The sequence below is a fragment of the Pseudonaja textilis genome, chromosome 2, assembly GCF_049901715.1.
Source record: "Pseudonaja textilis isolate UNSWEBS1 chromosome 2, rPseTex1.2, whole genome shotgun sequence".
NCBI lineage: Eukaryota > Metazoa > Chordata > Lepidosauria > Squamata > Elapidae > Pseudonaja > Pseudonaja textilis.
The window spans coordinates 145,658,709-145,676,587 of record NC_141991.1 but is presented as its reverse complement, the minus strand read 5'-3'; the positions used below and the strand labels follow the sequence as shown (position 1 = coordinate 145,676,587).

Below are 17,879 nucleotides of genomic sequence, written 5' to 3'. Positions count from 1 at the left end.
CTTCCGTCTCGGCTCTTTTCAAGCACGGAGCTCAAGCTCAGCCGACACTGAAGCAACCCCGCTCCCGACACCCCGACTTTCCAACTGGCCTCAGCTCCAGGCTGTGGTCTGGGTGAATGAATACCCGGGCAATACCACTTCAGGGTCCGGGGGCGCCCGTGCATGGCGACTCTTTGGCGGGGAAGAGAGAGAGAGAGAGAGAGAGAAGCCCCCTGCCTTTAACCCAGGAAAGAGGCGGAGGCTCTGTCCCGGAGCGTCGGGAAAGAGGGACCCACCGGGGCCGGGTGGAGAGGGGCTACCACAGCCATCTCTGATCTTTCTCCTCCCCCCCGCCCACCTCCAGTGGTTCTGGCCACATTTAAAGGGTTCAGACCGGCTGGGACGGGCGCAGACGCCGAGCGACCGCGGCGGCTGGAGGGAGGCGGGCGGGCGGGCGAGCGTCTTCGCAGGCGGGCGTGGAACCGGCTGCCACAGCGGCAGGTTAGAATTGGGATTCGCGCGAATGGCGAAGGAATCGGGGCGGGGAGAATCGGAGTGAGGACGAATAGAGCAGACCTGGCATCCTCTCCTTCTCCTTCCCGAGCAGACGCGGTTTTTGAGCGGCGCCGTAAGCGGAGGAGCTTGGGTCGCGAGGGTCCGCGGCGCCGGGGGTCTCTAAACGAGGCGGGCGATCCTTCCCTGTTCCCCGCCGGCGTTAGGTCTCTGGAAAACAGGGCGGGGGAGAGCCGCCTCTGTGGCCCCATCTCTTGCCCTCTTATTTTGTGCTGGGGTGGGAGGAGGGGAGGTTGGGTTTGCACGGTTTAATGTCCCCCCCCTCCCTAATTCCCCTCTTTCGTTATTGCTACCCTTCAAGAGGATCTCTAGTTTCCCTCCCGGTCTGTGATTGGGAAAGAGGTTCTCATTGCAAAGCGTGCGGCCGTCACAGGAAGGAAACAGGGCCGGGGGCGTGGGGAGGGGGCGGCAGGACGACGAGGCGAACAGGTAAGGTAATCTGTGTGAGAATGCAAAAATCAGGAGGCGAGCGTTTTGAGAGTCTATCCCTGGATCAGGGCGAGGTGGTGTTTGGGAAGGGGGGGAGAGCTTTGCCTTTCCCTCCCCACAAAGGCTTGGTTTCTTTTTCTGCTTGAGCCCAAGGAGGGGTGGAGAAGGCTGGCTAACGCCCATCAGACTCCAGCTGGGGTTGATTCGTTGTGGGGAGTGGGGGGGGGGTGCTTGCTCGATAATATGCATCACCCTACCACCCCTTAATCTTGTGGTTTCCTGGGGTTTGTCAGTCAGTATGTTTCTAGGTATTTGGTGCTTGGCTTTGGTAGGAAAAGAAGAGGATCTCTCGTTACCCCCATTCTTTTGTCGAACTCCAAGCCCATAATCAGATTTAGGAAAAAATTTCACATGCCTTATCTTAATAGAGCTGTAACTTATCCTGGCAGCCAGCATCACTAGTGCTGTGCCATTCAGAGAAGGGGGTTTTGGTTTTGGTTTTTTTGTTTTTTTCATTTCAAGAAAAGGGATTCCCTATGTGAGAATTGGGTCAACTTGATTGAAGATGCGTTCTCGGAAGAAGAGAATTTGAGAGGTTCTCATTATCTAGAACTGAATGTATTGCTAGAAGTGCTTTCTTTTTAATTGTCATGGGTTCACATGAAATTATCCCCATTTTGCAGACTGGAAAAATCAAGAGATCAGCTTCATCCTGGAGGAGCCCAGCTTGCAAATTCTGTTGTGACACAGGTTGTCCAGTCTGGAGTGTTCCAATGGACTGCTATGAATTGCAGGTGTAACAGGTTGGTCTCCTTCCCTGCCACAGAAAAATTGGTAGATCTTGATTTTCCAAGGTTTCTCACTTGCGAATGAATTTGGGAACTGAAGGTATCCATTCTTGGGGGCAGGGGGAGGGGAGAGGGCTACAGCTGCTCTTATATCCAAGATTTAGTTATGCTTTTTCCAGGCCTCTCTGGGAAGGAGAGGAAAATTTGATATATTTGGGTGGGAGAATTTTACTGCAAGGTGGAGAAGCTTGATTTAAATAGTGTATTGGAGAATTTATATTCTGAGTAGTGATTTCTACTTCTAGGAATTCTTTCTAGGTGGCCACAGGTAGCAGAGCCATTTCGCTGAATAAAAAGAAAAATATGTATGTATGGATTGGATTAATCTAAAGGCGAAGTATTGAATTTTAGACTAACCCTGTGTTGTTATTATTAGCGTCTATTGTGAGAAACCATGGTGGGTGGGTGTGGAGGATTGAATATGATTGAAATGCAACAGAGTGTACTGTAGGTATGAATATATTCGTGGCAAGGGAGTCTATTCTGGGTCTGTGTACAGTATTGCAGTGCAATCAATTTTATTTATGTGCATGTTTGAATATTGTGGAGAAACCTCACAATGTTTGGATATCGTGGAGAAACCTCACAATGGATCCTTCCGAGTACCTTCAAACTTCAAACTCTTATCTCCAAATTTGGCCTATAGCTCAAGCATAGTGATTGGTATATTCTTGATTTATAAAATCTGATGATTTGGGATAAGAAAACCAGATTTAAGGTGACTAGAGATTGTGATCTATCAATTAGAACAGGCAAAGCAGAGAGTCCTGTCCTAATCTGACTTCTCCCCCTCTTTACTGAATGGGTTGTGGGGTGGGGGTGAGGGTGAGGGTGGCACACAATCTTGGGAGTACACAAAAACATGTTTGCGTGGCTGACCTACTTCTGAAACTGTTGAAGCTCCTTTACAAGCTATGTGATGGACTGTACAAATATCTCTTGGTTTTAGAGCATGAATTCTTTGTGTGGTCCATAGACCACTGATAGTCCAAGGAGATAGAGCCCCTCCCCTGTGTTCACAGGCAAAAGCCCACTCACTGCCTTAATTCTTGCCTTTCCACCTACACTGGATTGTTGGATCATTGGCTGAAAATTGGGTCACTGAAGTGAAGGGGGTACGAAAATTCAAAAAAATAGACTGTAACAAACATGTCTCAAGTGCAGCTATTAATTTCAGTCCACATTTGCTGTGCTAATAGCAATTCGGCGTAAAGAACCCCAACATAAAAGTGCTAATAAAATGATAAATACCTAAATAGATTTAAACATCGATTCACTTCTAGACTGTTGGTACTCAGAGATCTCTGCTAAAGAACTTTCTTGACCAAGAAATTTATTCTAAGAGTGGTTAATAGAATACATACGTTGAATTTTTTAAAAAGTGGATAAATATTTCATGTTGGATTTGCACAAAATTTAGTTTTAAAAAGCTTTTAGAAACAGCTTTTTGAAACTAAAATTTAAATGAGAAACAAACTTTCAATGAAAACATAAAGAATGGGTTGTTCATATTCTCCCCATTTTCCAAAAGTTTGTTCCATAGTCCAGGAGAATACTTGGCTTAAGGTGTTGAATTTAGAGAAAAAGAATATGAAAGCAGGCTATTACTATCTTTCTGGACTTTTGTGAAAACTTTTTTTTTAATGTGAAGGAATGCATGATATTTACTGCATGAACTTTTGATCGGCCTTTGGGTAGATGGATTCTGAGCTACAACTGTCTGTTTGCTGGCTCCTATAAGTTGTAGGTACATACTGTTCTTTAATTACCAATTTGTTGAGATGCACTCCCGCGCTTCTTTTTCTCCTGAAACTTTTAATGTTCATAGTCAGGTTCAGTCGTCTCTGTAAATCTGAGGACAATGTGTATTGTGAATTAATGCAGATGAAATTTTAAAAGTGTGAATTTGTCCACACTAGGTGAGGAAAGATTTCTTTCCAAGCGTTTGTGGAGATGGTGTAATATTGAGAAAGGTGAGAAGAGAACTGGAAAAAAAAATCCGAGTGGCATAAAGAGATTGTGAAGGCTATTAGCATGTACCTTGCTTGATTTCACATTATTTAACTATCTAGCTGTATGAACAGAACTAATTTAGTGGAAAGTATTGTTGGAGTGGATAGGAAAATGTGGCATTTTTCTAGTGGTTCATTCACACATGCAAAGTTTCTCCTTGCTGATGGAACCCATTAACCAATGGAGCTGTTCATCTGAACATTTCTTTGAGGTCTCATTGTAAAGTATTGAAGGCAACACCATTGTGATCGTGCACATCTGCTAGTGCACATGCACAGCATTTAAATTGGGTATAAACCTGTTGCAATATGAACTGCTAGCATGTAAGGGATCTGCAATTATGCTGCTGAAATAATGATGCACATATGATAACTGTGGACTCTGGATATAAATGTGAATGCATAATGTGTTGCGCAAGAAGGTTCTTCCTACTTCATAAATTTAAATGAAGCCCCCTCCCCTTCCCACCCACCCCCAGTATGCATACTGAGAAGCCATGGCATTGCAGGGCTTATAATTGGGACTCTACATGTGCATATCTGTAGTACTGAGAAGGAAACAGCTGCTCAGGTGTGCCGTTTTTGCTCCTTTGGCATGAACAGGTGCCATTGCTGGGTTTGGTTTTTCTGAGTTGTTGCATGTGTGTGTGTGGGAGAAATGCAGCGCTGGCTTTCCTTCTCACTCCTGCAGGTGTTACTTCACGCCAAGTCTGGTGGGTGCTAGTGAGTAGCTGGAAACTGGTGCTGTATGAAACAAGGAAAGGAGGGTGGGGTTTTTTTGAGGCAGTGGCTGTTCTTTTGGAGGAATGGGGCTCCCTAGCTTAAGTTTTGTGGGGCTGTCATGATGCCTTCAGAACCTCTTGGGGCATGTGGCTCTTTAGAGGAGTCCCAGGTTGATGGGATGAGTCCAACAGACCTTTTAACATGGTCGCATGACTTTGAGGTGGGATAAGGTTGTATATACCATGCAGCCTTTGAGTGCTGTGCTGTGCTGTGTTTTTTTTTATTTTTCCGTATTTTTTTCTTTTTCACTTGCCACACACATTGAAGCTGGACCTTAATCTCTGTCTCCCTTGCAGGCTGAATGATCTGCCTGTGCCTGGCCCTGCCTGACCCCAGGCAATTCCCCAGTGATCATGTGGTGGCTGCTCCTTCCTGTCACCACCATAGCTGGTGTCCTACTCTCCTGGTCACCCCCTGTTTGGGGCACCCGTGTTGTCTTCACAGTCCCGGACATGGCTCTTACCCATCTGGCTGTGCACCATGAGACTGGGGAGGTCTACTTGGGTGCCGTCAACCGCATCTACAAGCTCTCAGCCAACCTGACCCAGCTAAGGGCTCACACCACGGGGCCAGTACCAGATGACCCCAGATGCTACCCTCCCCCAGGCGTCCGGCTCTGTGCCCATCGGCTGTCCCCTGCTGACAATGTCAACAAGCTGCTTCTGATTGACTATGCTGGCAACCGTCTCGTGGCCTGTGGCAGCGTTTGGCAGGGCGTGTGCCAGCTCTTGAGGTTGGAGGACTTGGCCAAACTAGGGGAGCCTCACCAGCGCAAAGAGCACTACCTTTCGGGGGGGCGTGAACCAGACGCCATGGTCGGTGTGATTGTGGAGCAGCTGAGAGAGCCCAGCCAGTTCTTTGTGGGCACTTCAATTGGAGGACGTTCAGAGTACTTCCCCACGCTCTCCAGCCGCCGGCTTACCTCTGATGCCACCAGCGCAGAGATGTTCAGTCTGGTGTATCAGGACGAGTTTGTCTCTTCTCAAATCAAGGTTCCTTCTGACACTCTCTCGCTCTACCCTGCCTTCGATATCTACTACGTGTCTGCCTTTGTGTCTGGAGGTTTTGTGTACTTCCTCACTTTGCAGCTCGACACTGCTCAGACTCCCCTCGAGCCTGCCGGGGGTCCCATCGGCCCTGGCACGACGGGCGGGGAGCGTTTCTTTTCATCCAAGATTGTGCGCCTATGTGCCAATGACACCGAGTTCTACTCTTACGTGGAATTTCCCCTGGGCTGCTCCAAGGATGGGGTGGAATACCGTCTGGTTCAAGCGGCTCAGTTGGCCAAAGCGGGCCGACAATTGGCCAAGTCGCTGGGCATCGCAGAAGGGCAAGATGTGCTTTACGCCGCCTTCTCGCAAGGCCAGAAGAACAGGGCAGCACCACCCCGGGAGAGCCTGCTGTGCCTCTTCACGCTGGATGAAGTCAATCAACGCATCCGCGAGCGTATCCAGTCATGCTACCGTGGGGAAGGGAGACTCTCTCTACCGTGGCTTCTCAACAAAGAGTTGCCCTGCATCAACACGGTATTACACTATTAAGCAGTCTCTGCTTCCTCACTTCCTACCTAATAATTGCCCATTTCCATTCCTTTCTAAAATAAGAATCCCAGCCATCCCACCCCTTGGAAATTGCTTGTATTTTTCTTGGCTCTTGGCTCTTATCTTATCCTGCAGCTCAAATCTGGGAACTTTTCTTTGAGCCCTTGTGGTTAATGACATACTTTGATAACTGGGGCACGAATATCTGCCGTAATGTACACACCGATGGGGCTTGTTGGATAACACTGTGTGCTTAAGTTACTCATTCCCATGTGATGCTGACCCTCATGTCCCCTTTTTTGCATCTTTCTAGCCCATGCAAATCAATGGCAATTTCTGTGGGTTGGTACTGAACCAGCCCCTAGGAGGGTTGCAGGTCATCGAGGGACGTCCGTTGCTCCAAGAACAGACCGAGGGCATGGCCAGTGTCGCTGCTTATACCTATCGTGGCCATTCGGTCGTCTTCATTGGAACCCGTGCTGGTAACCTGAAGAAGGTCAGATGTTCTTTGTGCCTGGGAAAAGGGTTTGGGTAGAACCGGGAAAGAATCAGTGGGAGGATGAAGATGATGACTAAGGGCTGAGGGTATACAAAAGTTCAAGGGCTTTGATTTCCCCAGTACTTCTATTGACCTCCCAGTAGAAGTAAGAAACTTGTGTTTGTCCCCAGCTGGTGACACGCCTCTGTCTCAGTAAACATCAGCATTGTCTGTGCTCTGAGAGTGAAGAAACTTAACAGCAGCAAAGCCCTATCACCTATCTTGCAAAACCACTTATTTTATAGCTTTGTTTAAAATGGGCTGAAAATATGAGTAATGGTGGGGAGGGCTGAGTAATATTATATTATTTAAGGGAGCAATTGGATCAAACTTTATTTTCCTGCTACAACACATATGTCAGCATATGGATTTTTCCTCCTCTCCCTTATAATCCTCCAAAAAGGCTTCATAGGTTACTCAATGACAGAGCACACACTTTGCATAAAGTAGGTAAAGGTAAAGGAGTCCCTGCAAGTTTATTCCCCTAGTCATTGCCAACTATAGGGGGCAGTTCTCATCTCTGTTTCAAGGCCAGTGGGCGAGAGTTTTGCAAAGACATTTCTATGGTCATGTGCAGAGGTGGTATTCAGCAGGTTCTGACCAGTTCTGGAGAACCAGTAGCGGAATTTTTGAGTAGTTCGGAGAACCGGCAAATACCACCTCTGACTGGAGATTTTACAGTATCCTTCCCCTGCCACACCCACCAAGCCATGGCCACAGAACCGGTAGTAAAAAAATGAGAATCCCACCACTGGTCATGTGGCCAGCATGATGTCACAGAAGCTGTTTCCTCCCCACCAAAGGGGTACCTATTTATCTATGTGCATTTGTATGCTTTCAAACTACTAGGCTGGCAGAAGCTGAGGTTAGCTCCCTCATGGTGGGGAGCTCACCCCATCATGGGGGGCTCGGGTCTCAAACCTGGGCTCCCAGCTTTTCAGTTGATAAACCCAGTGGCTTAACCCCTGGGCTACTATGTCACAACATTGCATGCAGAAAATTCCAGCCTTAACCCTAAGTCTCCAAGTAAGCCTGAGCTTCTGCCAGAGAGTGTAAACTAGCTGTGCCTGATGTGGTGCCTTCTTGATGCACTGGGGCTACAATTTCCAGCCGGTGTGGCTACCCATTCCGGAAGCTGTTGTAGTTGTACCATCATATCTGAAGGGGGAAACAGATGAGTTAGATCAGTGTTTGTAAACCTGAAAAACTCTCCAAATTCTCAGCCATAATTACACTGGGTAGGAAATTCTGGGCATTGAAGTCCATGCATCATTTAAGTTGCCCAACTGTGGAAATCCTGAGCTGGATGGAACAATATGATGATTAAGGGGAGATGAATGAAGAGATAAATAATATTAATAACCTAAATCAGAATTTTGCAAAATAATTAATATTCACCAGAAGCTTCTCTTCCTGAGGGAGATCTCCTTCTGATACACTTGGAATTCTGAAATTTGTAGTCGGTGCCCTGACAAAATGGCTGCCGTAGCATGAGAGGCTACTCACCGGGCACTCTTTTTCCAGAAGGCAAATGGATGAGATTTCTCCCCACTGAACCTGTTGCTGGAAGGAGGCATGAACAGTTCAGCAAGCAGAGATAGTTTCTGCTATTCCCCCTTTGCAGAAGCCCCAGGGGCTCCAGTCTCAGAAGGTTCCAGAGGAACACCTGCAGTGGGACACTTGCTCTCAAGCCTTTTCCTTTCTGCTTGCTGCAAGTCAGATGTCAGGAGTCATGGTGGTTACTAGCATCCACCTCCCAGTTGCCATTATGTACCACTCTACACAGTGTTGTGCCCAACAGACTCGTCACATTAAATATTAACTAGGCAGCGAAGGAGTCGGCACTCCCCTGTCTATCTGGGCAGAGGGAGAGATTGGGAAGGAAATAAGAAGAGCTGAGCAGGAGATGCATGGTGTGTGCCACACAAGAGCTGGAAAAGGGGTGTAAAGTCCAGGCATTGGGCTGGCAGAGGCTGAAACGTAGGGTCACAGATACAGTTGGCAGAAAGTTGTGCCTAAGAGGTGAATGAAATGGAGAACGTCTCTCTGATTTTGAACCTGAAGCTGACTGCGGCAGTCTGGAGCTTCTGCCAAAGCATTCCAGGTTTGGCCACAACACCTCCCTTCCCTCAGCTGCTGCCAGTTATGTCTCAAGAGACATGGTCCACTGGCTCATCTGCCCCCACCCCGATCTCCTCAGGCAGGCCCTCTTTTCCTCCTCCCTCCTCTGTTGCCTCTCTGTTGGCCGTGGAGCCTGTTCTTTCCTGCAGTGGTCTCAGCAGCCAGAGACCACACCCCAGCATGGCACATCCCAATGGATTACTCCCCTCTCCGTCTCCTCAGTGTCCTGCCTCTGCTCAGCCATGGCTACCAATAGGTGTAGATATCCTCAGGCCTGGATTTTTTTTCTTTCTTCTTCACAGAACTTCCCAGACCAAGCACATCTTTGTCAACACCCAGATCATAACTCCCATTTAATTTATGGTTACCCGGTCCCTCAGAAACTTGCCGACAAACTGTTCTTGCGCCGTCCCTAATTCAGACCTTGCAGAGTTAAAATGCAATTTCCTTCCCCCAGAATCATTTTGCCCTGGACTCAGCATTTTCTAACCCGATTTTGCAGCTTTTGAAGTGTGTATGCATGATGCTGAGAGAGGGGATGGGAAGGAGGTACAGAATCGAATAGCCGTTTGGAAGAAGAGAGACTGATGTGTTGGATCTGTCGCTGCCGTGGAGGAAAAAGGAATCTGAGCTAAAACTGATGCAGAAATTATCCACAGTTTTCATGCTCGGGATTCAACATGCTCCAAAGTCTTGGCTTTCCAAAGCTGCTTTTAGATAATAGATTCCATCACTGAAGCATATGAACCTATTTAGTGCGTATTAACATGAGCAGATGTATTTTCCCATCATTACAGTTCAGTTGTTTGCAGTCAAAGGTGTCTTAGAAAGCTCTTCAGCTTAATCAGATCAGCTTATCACAAGACAAATATGAACTCCAGTATCTCTCATTATAAAAATTAAATGCTGACTTAGACGAGTATGTGTCTGGGGTTTTTTATATACAGAGCTTCTTTGACAGTCCAGATTTTAACAATTAATCTCTTAGCTTTTAATTCTGCCCAGAATGATCTCTAAGGAGGAGGACCAAGGTGCATTTTTTGGCTTCTTGAGTGAACTGGTTTAGAAACCCAATTCTCACCCCTTCTACCCCCTTCATCCCAGCTGTGGATTCAGTTTTGAAAGAGGGGGGGGGAGGAAGAGTTCCCCTGGAGGCTGTGGCATCTGGTCACATGGAATTAAGTTACAGTTTGCTTATATGTGTATTGGGGGGTGGAGAGGAGAAATGCTGTTTAAACTTTTGAACCTCTAGCAGGGAGCATGAGGGGAGGTCATGACCCCCTTCTGTTCCTCATGCAAATGGTAGAGATTCAATTAGGATGGCAGGAGGCCTGGTGGTAGCCTGCCCGTGTGTCTTTGCCATTCCCAGAGCTCCTTCAGTTGTCTTCAGTACACTAATTGCCTTGTTGCTGCCTAGCCTGGAGCCTTATGCTGGAGATGACCTGCCTGTTCCCTCAATCAAATCTGAAAAGGACCATTATCCTACTCCTTGGGTTGGGGACAGGGGGAGCTGAATCCAAAATCCCAGCTACATAACTGTACTGACCCAAGGGGTCTTGTCCTTACATGTGTGGGAGGCTCAATGGAGCTTTGTTGGTCAGGATGAAAGACCCTTTGAGCTTTCTCTTCCAGGCCAGTGTGTGTCTCCTTCCCATTGTGAGTACTATCACCTTCAAATGCAGAAGAGGCAGATTATATGTCTGCTTTCCACCTTTGTTAATGGAGATACCATGCCATGTAGGATCAGTGTAGAAAGTAGTTCCATCCTAACACCCACCTCCTCTGTAAGGGGAGCTGCTTTCTCCCCAGACTTGCTTATATTGACTTACCTGAAAAGGTTATGGATAAATACTGAAGTTTTATCAAAATGGGGTCCTTAGCCTAGAGTGCCACTTCCTGCAACTTCAAGGAGAAAGGAACGCAACGTTAAGAAAAGAACCGGGCAGAATTGCATAACGTGCTGATATGTTAAATTAGAAGTACAGATGCCAATTTGGACATACGTAATGTGGACGCCTACTACACTTTAGTCTGATGTCTAAAAAGCTGACCTCAGATGGACAACTTCAAGTTCTAAATTCTTGCATTCTAAATTCTTTGTCTTTAAATTTAATTTGCACATGGCAGCCCTTCAAAAACTGCCCTGCTCTGGGTAAAGTAGAATAATATGATAGATAGTCCAAACCTGGGTTAAGAAGATTGAATTCTTAGTTTCTTGAGCGTTCCCCGCCTCCATTGTCTGTGGGTTAATTTTTGGGAGTTTACCTACATGTCAGGAATAGCAACTTCCCTTCCTCATGTAGCCTTAGTTAATCTAATGCCCTCATGTCTAATGTTGAGGTGACAACTTCTAGATTTCTCAGCCAGTATGCCTGTCTTCACCGGTGGCCTTGCCTGCTGGGTGGCTGGGAGGCCTCCTGTGCTCTCTATACCTCTGAAGAGCTGAAGGTTCTTTTTTAATAGAAAAAAAGGGGAAAAAATATGCTCCTCTCCCTTCTCTTCCCTTCCCTAGCCATGAAAGCAGGACGTTTTTTTTTTTAATGCCGAAGAAGCATATAATTTATACTGCCTTAATTTATTGGGAAGCTTTTTTTTTTTTACTGTTTAAGCCTTTCCCAGTTAAATTACTCTTTTGCTTTGTTGGAAGTGGTACCCTCCAGATGTCTTGGGATACAGCCGATTGGAGCTATTACTCAATACATCTGCAACATCACATTGTGGAAGGCTTTATTAACGTCCATCAAGTTTTATTCCCATTTATCAGGAGCTGGATCTGTGCGTTTGATGTGTGTGTTAGGCACATCTGGGCACACAGCGCCACAGAATAGCTACTCTTCCCTCCAGTAATAGTTTCTCCAGCTCATCAACATGTCTGAATCGGATGAAGTTGCAGCTGTTCTATAATATACGAAATTTTGGCTCTACTGCATGACTGCACTTTTTTTTATTAAGTTTGAGAGAAAGGAAGCTATTATGTTCCATTTGCTAACACCCTGGTTCAGAAGACATTCCAAGCTTGATTATTTATTAGCGTTGGCCAGCCCTTTAGATTCAAAGGGAGAAACGTGATTTAGAGCACATTAGAGACAACATTGTTTAGAATGTCTTAAACCAAATGGATATTTTCCAAGGATTATTTGACAGTTGTAAAGGTAGGAGTCCAGAAAAAGATGTGGTTGTTTTAAGGTATCTCCAATAGGTACTACGTACAGGCTACATATGTCCAGAATCAAATTTCACTTTACAAATTTGGAATCTCTATAGCTGTACTATTGACACACATTTTAAAAGAATATAAATAGAACAGACAAAGAGATAAAACGCATCAACATAAAATTTTATGAGTAACTCTCCAAGCAGATATCAAAGTTATGATTTTTTTGGTTTTATAGTTGAGATGTTAACCAACTGCAGCCCAGTTTTTCTCAGTTCCTCTAACCATGTTGTATTTTCAGTGCAACTTTGAATTCAAATAACCCTGCACAAAAGTTCTTAGGAGCAAATGAACTAACAATACGGGAGTAGCACAATAATCAGCACAATAATCATTTTGTAAATTGAATCTAATCATAAGGATAAAATTATTTGCGGATTTCCAAGCTTGTCAGTTTCCTATGTTCTTTCCTAAAAAATTGTGCAAGTTAGGAGTGTATAAAATGCATTTTGATTGTAGATCTAACAACTTGCCCTTTATTAACACATGGGGCTTTGTTTAGAAGTGCAAACTTTGGAGGTGTTTTCAATCCATTTGTAGTCCAGCTGATTTCATTAAAAATGCAGGTAGTCCTCAAATTATGACCACAATTAATCCCACCATTTCTACTGCTAGGTGAGACAATTGTTAAGTAAGTTTGGTCCCATTTTACATCTTTTTTTGCCACAGTTGTTAAGTGAACCACTGCAGTTGTTGCTTGTCATAAAGTTGCAAAAAGGGATCAGGTGGCACCGGGACAGAGCAATCATCATAAATATGATCCAGTTGCCAAACATCTGAGTTTTGATCACATGACCATGGGCATGCTGCAACAGTCATAAGTCTGTTTTTTCAGTGCTGTTGTAACTTTTGAACAGTCACTAAATGAACTGTGGTAAGTCAAGGAGTACCTGTATAACTTCTCTGTCATCCAAGATTAAGGCAAAATTCTGAAATCATACATGGGGAAGTTGGGCTGATTAAGGAAGGCTAGAAAGTCCTGAGGATTGAGCAACTGAGTCTGCTATTAGAGAACAAATGAGTATAATATTCTGCAGTGATAAAGCACTTCTGCCTAGTGTAATTTAGGAAGATGAGTGGGATGGGAGATTAAATAATGATCATTAGTGCGAGAATAAGGTATCACAAGGACAAAAGTTGTTCGTTCTTGCAGCTATTTCATGCAATATGGGAAGAGACAGTAGCTGTAAGAGAATCCTCTCCTTCCTCCACTGTTTCCAATTTCCCTTTGTAGGGCTGGGTAAAAAGCAAGATATTTTGCTCTATAATGTATTATGAAGCTTTAAAAATATTGTTCGGTGAAGTGAGGTATTCCCTTACTGAACATAACAAAATCAGATAGCTAACAAAATTTTTAAAAAGCGAAAATTGGAGTCTATTAAGGCCCATGAATGGTTCCAGGAGCAGTATTGGGTTGCCAGATGGTATCTGAGCCCTCAGCTTCCTGAGAGAGCCAGTGTAACCTAGTGGTTAAGGTGCCAGGCTAGAAACCAGGAGATTGTGAGTTCTAGTCCTGCTTTGGGCATAAAGCCAGCTGGGTAGTCTTGGACCAGTCTCTCTTTCTCAGCCCTAGGAAGCAGGCAATTACAAAACATCTCTGAAAAACATTTGCAAGAAAACGCATGGATTGTCCATGCAATTGCCAAGAGTCAAGATTGTCTTGAAGGGACAAAAAGAAAATAAAAAGAACTGCTTCCTGCAGTCCCACTGTCACATTCTGGGGCCATTTTGAAAAATATCTGCTAAGCTCCATCTGAATTCTATGCAAGACGGGAAGAGGCTTTTGGGAATTTGCCAACTCTTACATGCAGTCAGCTTCCCCTTTGTGATATATAGCTAGTGACTGGAAGATAACGTGTTTTTTTTAACAAACAATGGTGTATAAACCTGAACTAACCTGTGTTTCCCCCCCCCCTACTTTGGTTTAAACAATTAAACAGTCCTTTATCCTGGGCTACTGTTTTACAGGAAATGTGTGAAGAATGGATGGGGCCCCAACTGTTGGATTTCTGAAAATACTGGGATATTATACTTCAGTGTCAGAAATCAATCTTTTGAATCTCTTGAATGTACCAGTAATTGCTAGAAATTCAGATTGTGTAAGCCTTGGAAAGAATTGATGTTTAATAAAAAGCAGCCTGCTTTTCATTTGCCATGGAGCTACTTCCTCTCCAGAACAGGCACAATGTGTTTTCACACAGAAGTCACTTTGGTTAACTTCTGCAATTCAGTTGGTATCTAAATGTTTTGCTTATTTTTAATTTGCCAAGCCAAGCAGCGTGCAAAGAGCAAGACTGCTGGACTGAATTAAATCACACTAAAACAAACCAGATAGAGAGATAATTTCACTCAGTGCCTGTCACTTCTTCTCCTGCTCCTCCCTTGGCAACCATGCTGTTTCCCAAATGACTAAAAAACACCATGGCAGGGCTCTTAGAATAGCAATTTTAACTTTAAGTGTCTTGCCCTTCCTCAAAATTGCTTTTCATCACCTCATGATGCCAACCCAAATGGCGGAGACTCACTTTTTCCAATTGTTCATCTGCTATTTATTAGCAGCTCCTTCCTTATGAATGCCACATGTTGTTGGGATGATTCAAACACCTGTCAGTTCAGCTTCCATAGGATCAAACTTCACCACCACCCCCCAAAAAAAAGAAAAGAAAAAGAAAAATAGTCATGATAGTATGTATAGTTTATTAAATAAAAATAAATAAAAGCAACAACATTCATTTATTTAAATAATCAAAAGTCAAAAATATGTTTAAAAATTGCAGATTGGTTATCTCACATAAGCTCAATATATTTTAGAGCTGTTATAAAGACTAATGCTATCCTGTTTCTATTATCAGCGAGGGTTGAGATTAGGGCTCCCAATTCCATTGATGGTTCATGCAATCCTTGAATTAGGAGGAGCACACAAATGCACAACTTTTAACTTTTTTTAAAAGTGTGGTGGCGGGTGATGACAATCTTGGTCGCTTGCATGTTTTTCAAATGGGAAAGCTATTAAATGCACATGGAGGTTGTAACTCACACAGCAAAAAAGTACTTTGTGATCTTGTATAGTAGGTTGTATAAAATAGTTTGGAGATAACTAGATTGCCAAGGAATGTGACATACACATTTTAACTTGGATTTATAACTTGTAAGTTTGTTTCGCTAATTTATGAAGTGTTTTTTAAAAAGGAATTTTATTTTAATTGGCTGCCAGTGTCCTTGGATCATATGATTTGAGTCCATAGCTTCACAGAGGAAGCTACTACACATCTCACAATTGCCACCATATGCACTTTGTTTCATTATCCCATCATTATTATTTTAGTACAATTTCTAACTCTTGGGGCTAGTTATATTGAAATGTTTTACGTTTGTGACAACTTTGTGAGGTAAATCATGGTTTTCATTTTCAGATATGTAAAAATTTAAGATTATTTATTTGTAAAGTGTAATTGAACAAAATGAAAAGTAAGCTGCTTTAGGTTTTATATTTTATCCATTGGATCTATTTTTCCTATATAACATGAATGGAGAAACTACGACCATTCAGAAGTTGTCAGAAATCATCAAAATTGTAAAATTATAAGTCTTGCTGATGGGATAATGGAATTTGGGAGTCAAAAACATCCTATTTGCTAAAAATTTATACTGACATACTATTCCCTTCCCCTCCCTACAAAAAAAAATAAATTCATTTTCAATAATCCCTCCCTCAGATACGGGATTTTTCATGAGGAATGGCCCTGACTCATTCTTTTCTCAAAGGTCTAGACTATATTACTTTCCATTTGTAATCCTGTACTTTGTCAATATTTCATCTTTTTTCTTTCTTGCCAAGAGAACATTAGAAAGAAAAAGACAAAAAAGCTGCACTATTTTTTGAAAAGTGGCTTTAGGAGCCATCTTGTTAAGAGATCCTCTATTTCTGGTAAGGATGGGGAGGGAACCCCTATCCTCTCTTCATCCTTCCAATTTGGAGAGGCAAAAGGAGCTGCTTTTGTCATTATACCCTACGCAGGTTCGTGTGGACAATCCGGATGAGGCCCATCTTTATGAGTCTGTGCCAGTGATGCCTGGAGAGCCCGTGCTACGTGACATGGTCCTGAATCCTGACCAGCGCTACCTCTATTTGCTCAGCCAGAGACAGGTCAGCCTAAGGGAGATGGGTCAGGCAGCAGCTTCTGTTGTACCTGAGCTAGGAAGGTGAAGAATAAGCCACTGGTGGGAACTTGATTGACGACGGGTCATCCTGAAGACAGTTTATCTATGTGGTCACTAAGAATAAACCTGGATAGCACTTAATCAGGAATTTTGACTCTCCATGTATGCGGTATTGAATTTCAACTCCCACCAAACTCCATCAGTGTGGCATCTGGCAGGGAGCGGGAACTATAATTCAGACCAACAAATAGTAACAATTGGCTTACCTGTTCTGGGGGAAAGGGCTTTTGTTTTTGTTCATTGATTGATTGATTGATTGATTGACGGATTGATTGTTGGCTGCCTGGCTGGCTGCCAAGTTTTATTCCAGTATCAAAAGACAGAGAATGCTTGCAAAGAAATTGTTTTCTTTAGAGAGATTCTTTTTGCATGGAAAGGCAGGTTTTAAATCTTATCACTAATGATGTTGTCTAATAATAATGATATTATCAATATTATTGTTAGACAACATCATTAGTGGTCGGATTTCTGCTCTACCTTCCCATGCCAAGAAGACATTCCGGATATCTATTTATGTGTTTTATATATAGATATAATTGCATTTTTAGAAAATCCATATCTGTGTAAATAACGGCATTTTATTTATTGCTCCCAGCCCTTTTAAACTTTTTTTTTCTCTTTCAGCAGATTAATACTTACCTTAGAAGAGTTAAAGCTTAATTTCAGTACCTTTTTTATTTTTTTAATAGCTGCATTGCAACCCAAATGAGTTTAAGCTTTAGGGAAGTGTGTGCTTTACATCAGCAATAGAAACTGGGGCAAGATAACTGTGCATACATTTCAATGTGTTTAAAATGTGAGAATGAAGAGTGACTGTGAAGATTATTTCATTTTTCTAAGTGGGGTGGGAAAATCCTTTCCACATTGCTATGGCCAATTAAGGTCGGGAGCCTAAGATAAGGTGCCCTGGGCAGGACTGAATACACCAATGGGGCCTCTTCTCAATAGACAAGATGCCTATAAATGTAAGGAGTGAGGGATGCCGTGAACGTTGTATTTGCTTTGCCGTGAATAAATTATTCAAATAGCAAAAGGCAAAGAATGTATGAAATGCAGAGGCTGAATTTGAAGGAAGAAGGTTGAGGGAGATTGGCAAATGTGAGACCAAGGGCTGCTGGGTACATGTGTATTTGCTACCCGTTTTGCTAGGATAACCAGATCTGAATTGTAAAAATCTTGGAAAAGTATGAAGGGCAGCGAAGGGAGACCCGGGACACAGAAAACCCCATACTCTTTCCTGCCACATTTTTACAATTGTTCAAACTTTCACTCGGATGTGGTAGTCCCGCTTTTGCCTCGGGCAGGGCTCACTTTTTCACACTTGCTGCAGCCCAGGCAAGAATTCAACAAGTGTCTTTTCCTTCATTTTGACTCTTTTATGTTGGGGAAATAATCCCTAGCCTGATATATACCTGGAGGGTAAGGCTGTGGGGAAACTCCAAAGTGGATGAATGAATGGTGGCAGGGGGAGAAAAGAGGTTTGCAGATGTATATTGATACAGCTCTTCCCTCAGGTGGTGCAGCTTCCTGTGGAGAATTGTGGACAATATCTTTCCTGTGCAGATTGCTTGGGCTCCCGAGACCCACACTGTGGCTGGTGTGTCCTACACAATAGGTGAG

At 43.8% G+C, this 17,879-nt stretch overlaps 1 protein-coding gene across 2 annotated transcripts in view; it reads left to right on the top strand.

Annotated features, from left to right (window-relative positions):
• The first annotated feature begins 389 nt into the window (after window positions 1-389).
• PLXNA3 (plexin A3) overlaps window positions 390-17,879 on the top strand; it is a 73,894-nt gene continuing 56,404 nt past the window's right edge. The window contains exons 1-6 of one of the 2 annotated variants that reach the window (XM_087925753.1): window positions 390-480; window positions 1,665-1,784; window positions 4,921-6,150; window positions 6,479-6,661; window positions 16,057-16,185; window positions 17,774-17,874. In XM_087925753.1, coding sequence (XP_087781879.1) covers window positions 4,978-6,150; window positions 6,479-6,661; window positions 16,057-16,185; window positions 17,774-17,874 — 1,586 coding nt within the window. In that variant the 5' untranslated portion in view covers window positions 390-480; window positions 1,665-1,784; window positions 4,921-4,977. The remainder of the gene's footprint in view (window positions 481-1,664; window positions 1,785-4,920; window positions 6,151-6,478; window positions 6,662-16,056; window positions 16,186-17,773; window positions 17,875-17,879) is intronic. The other variant, XM_026711312.2, reaches the window with a different exon arrangement.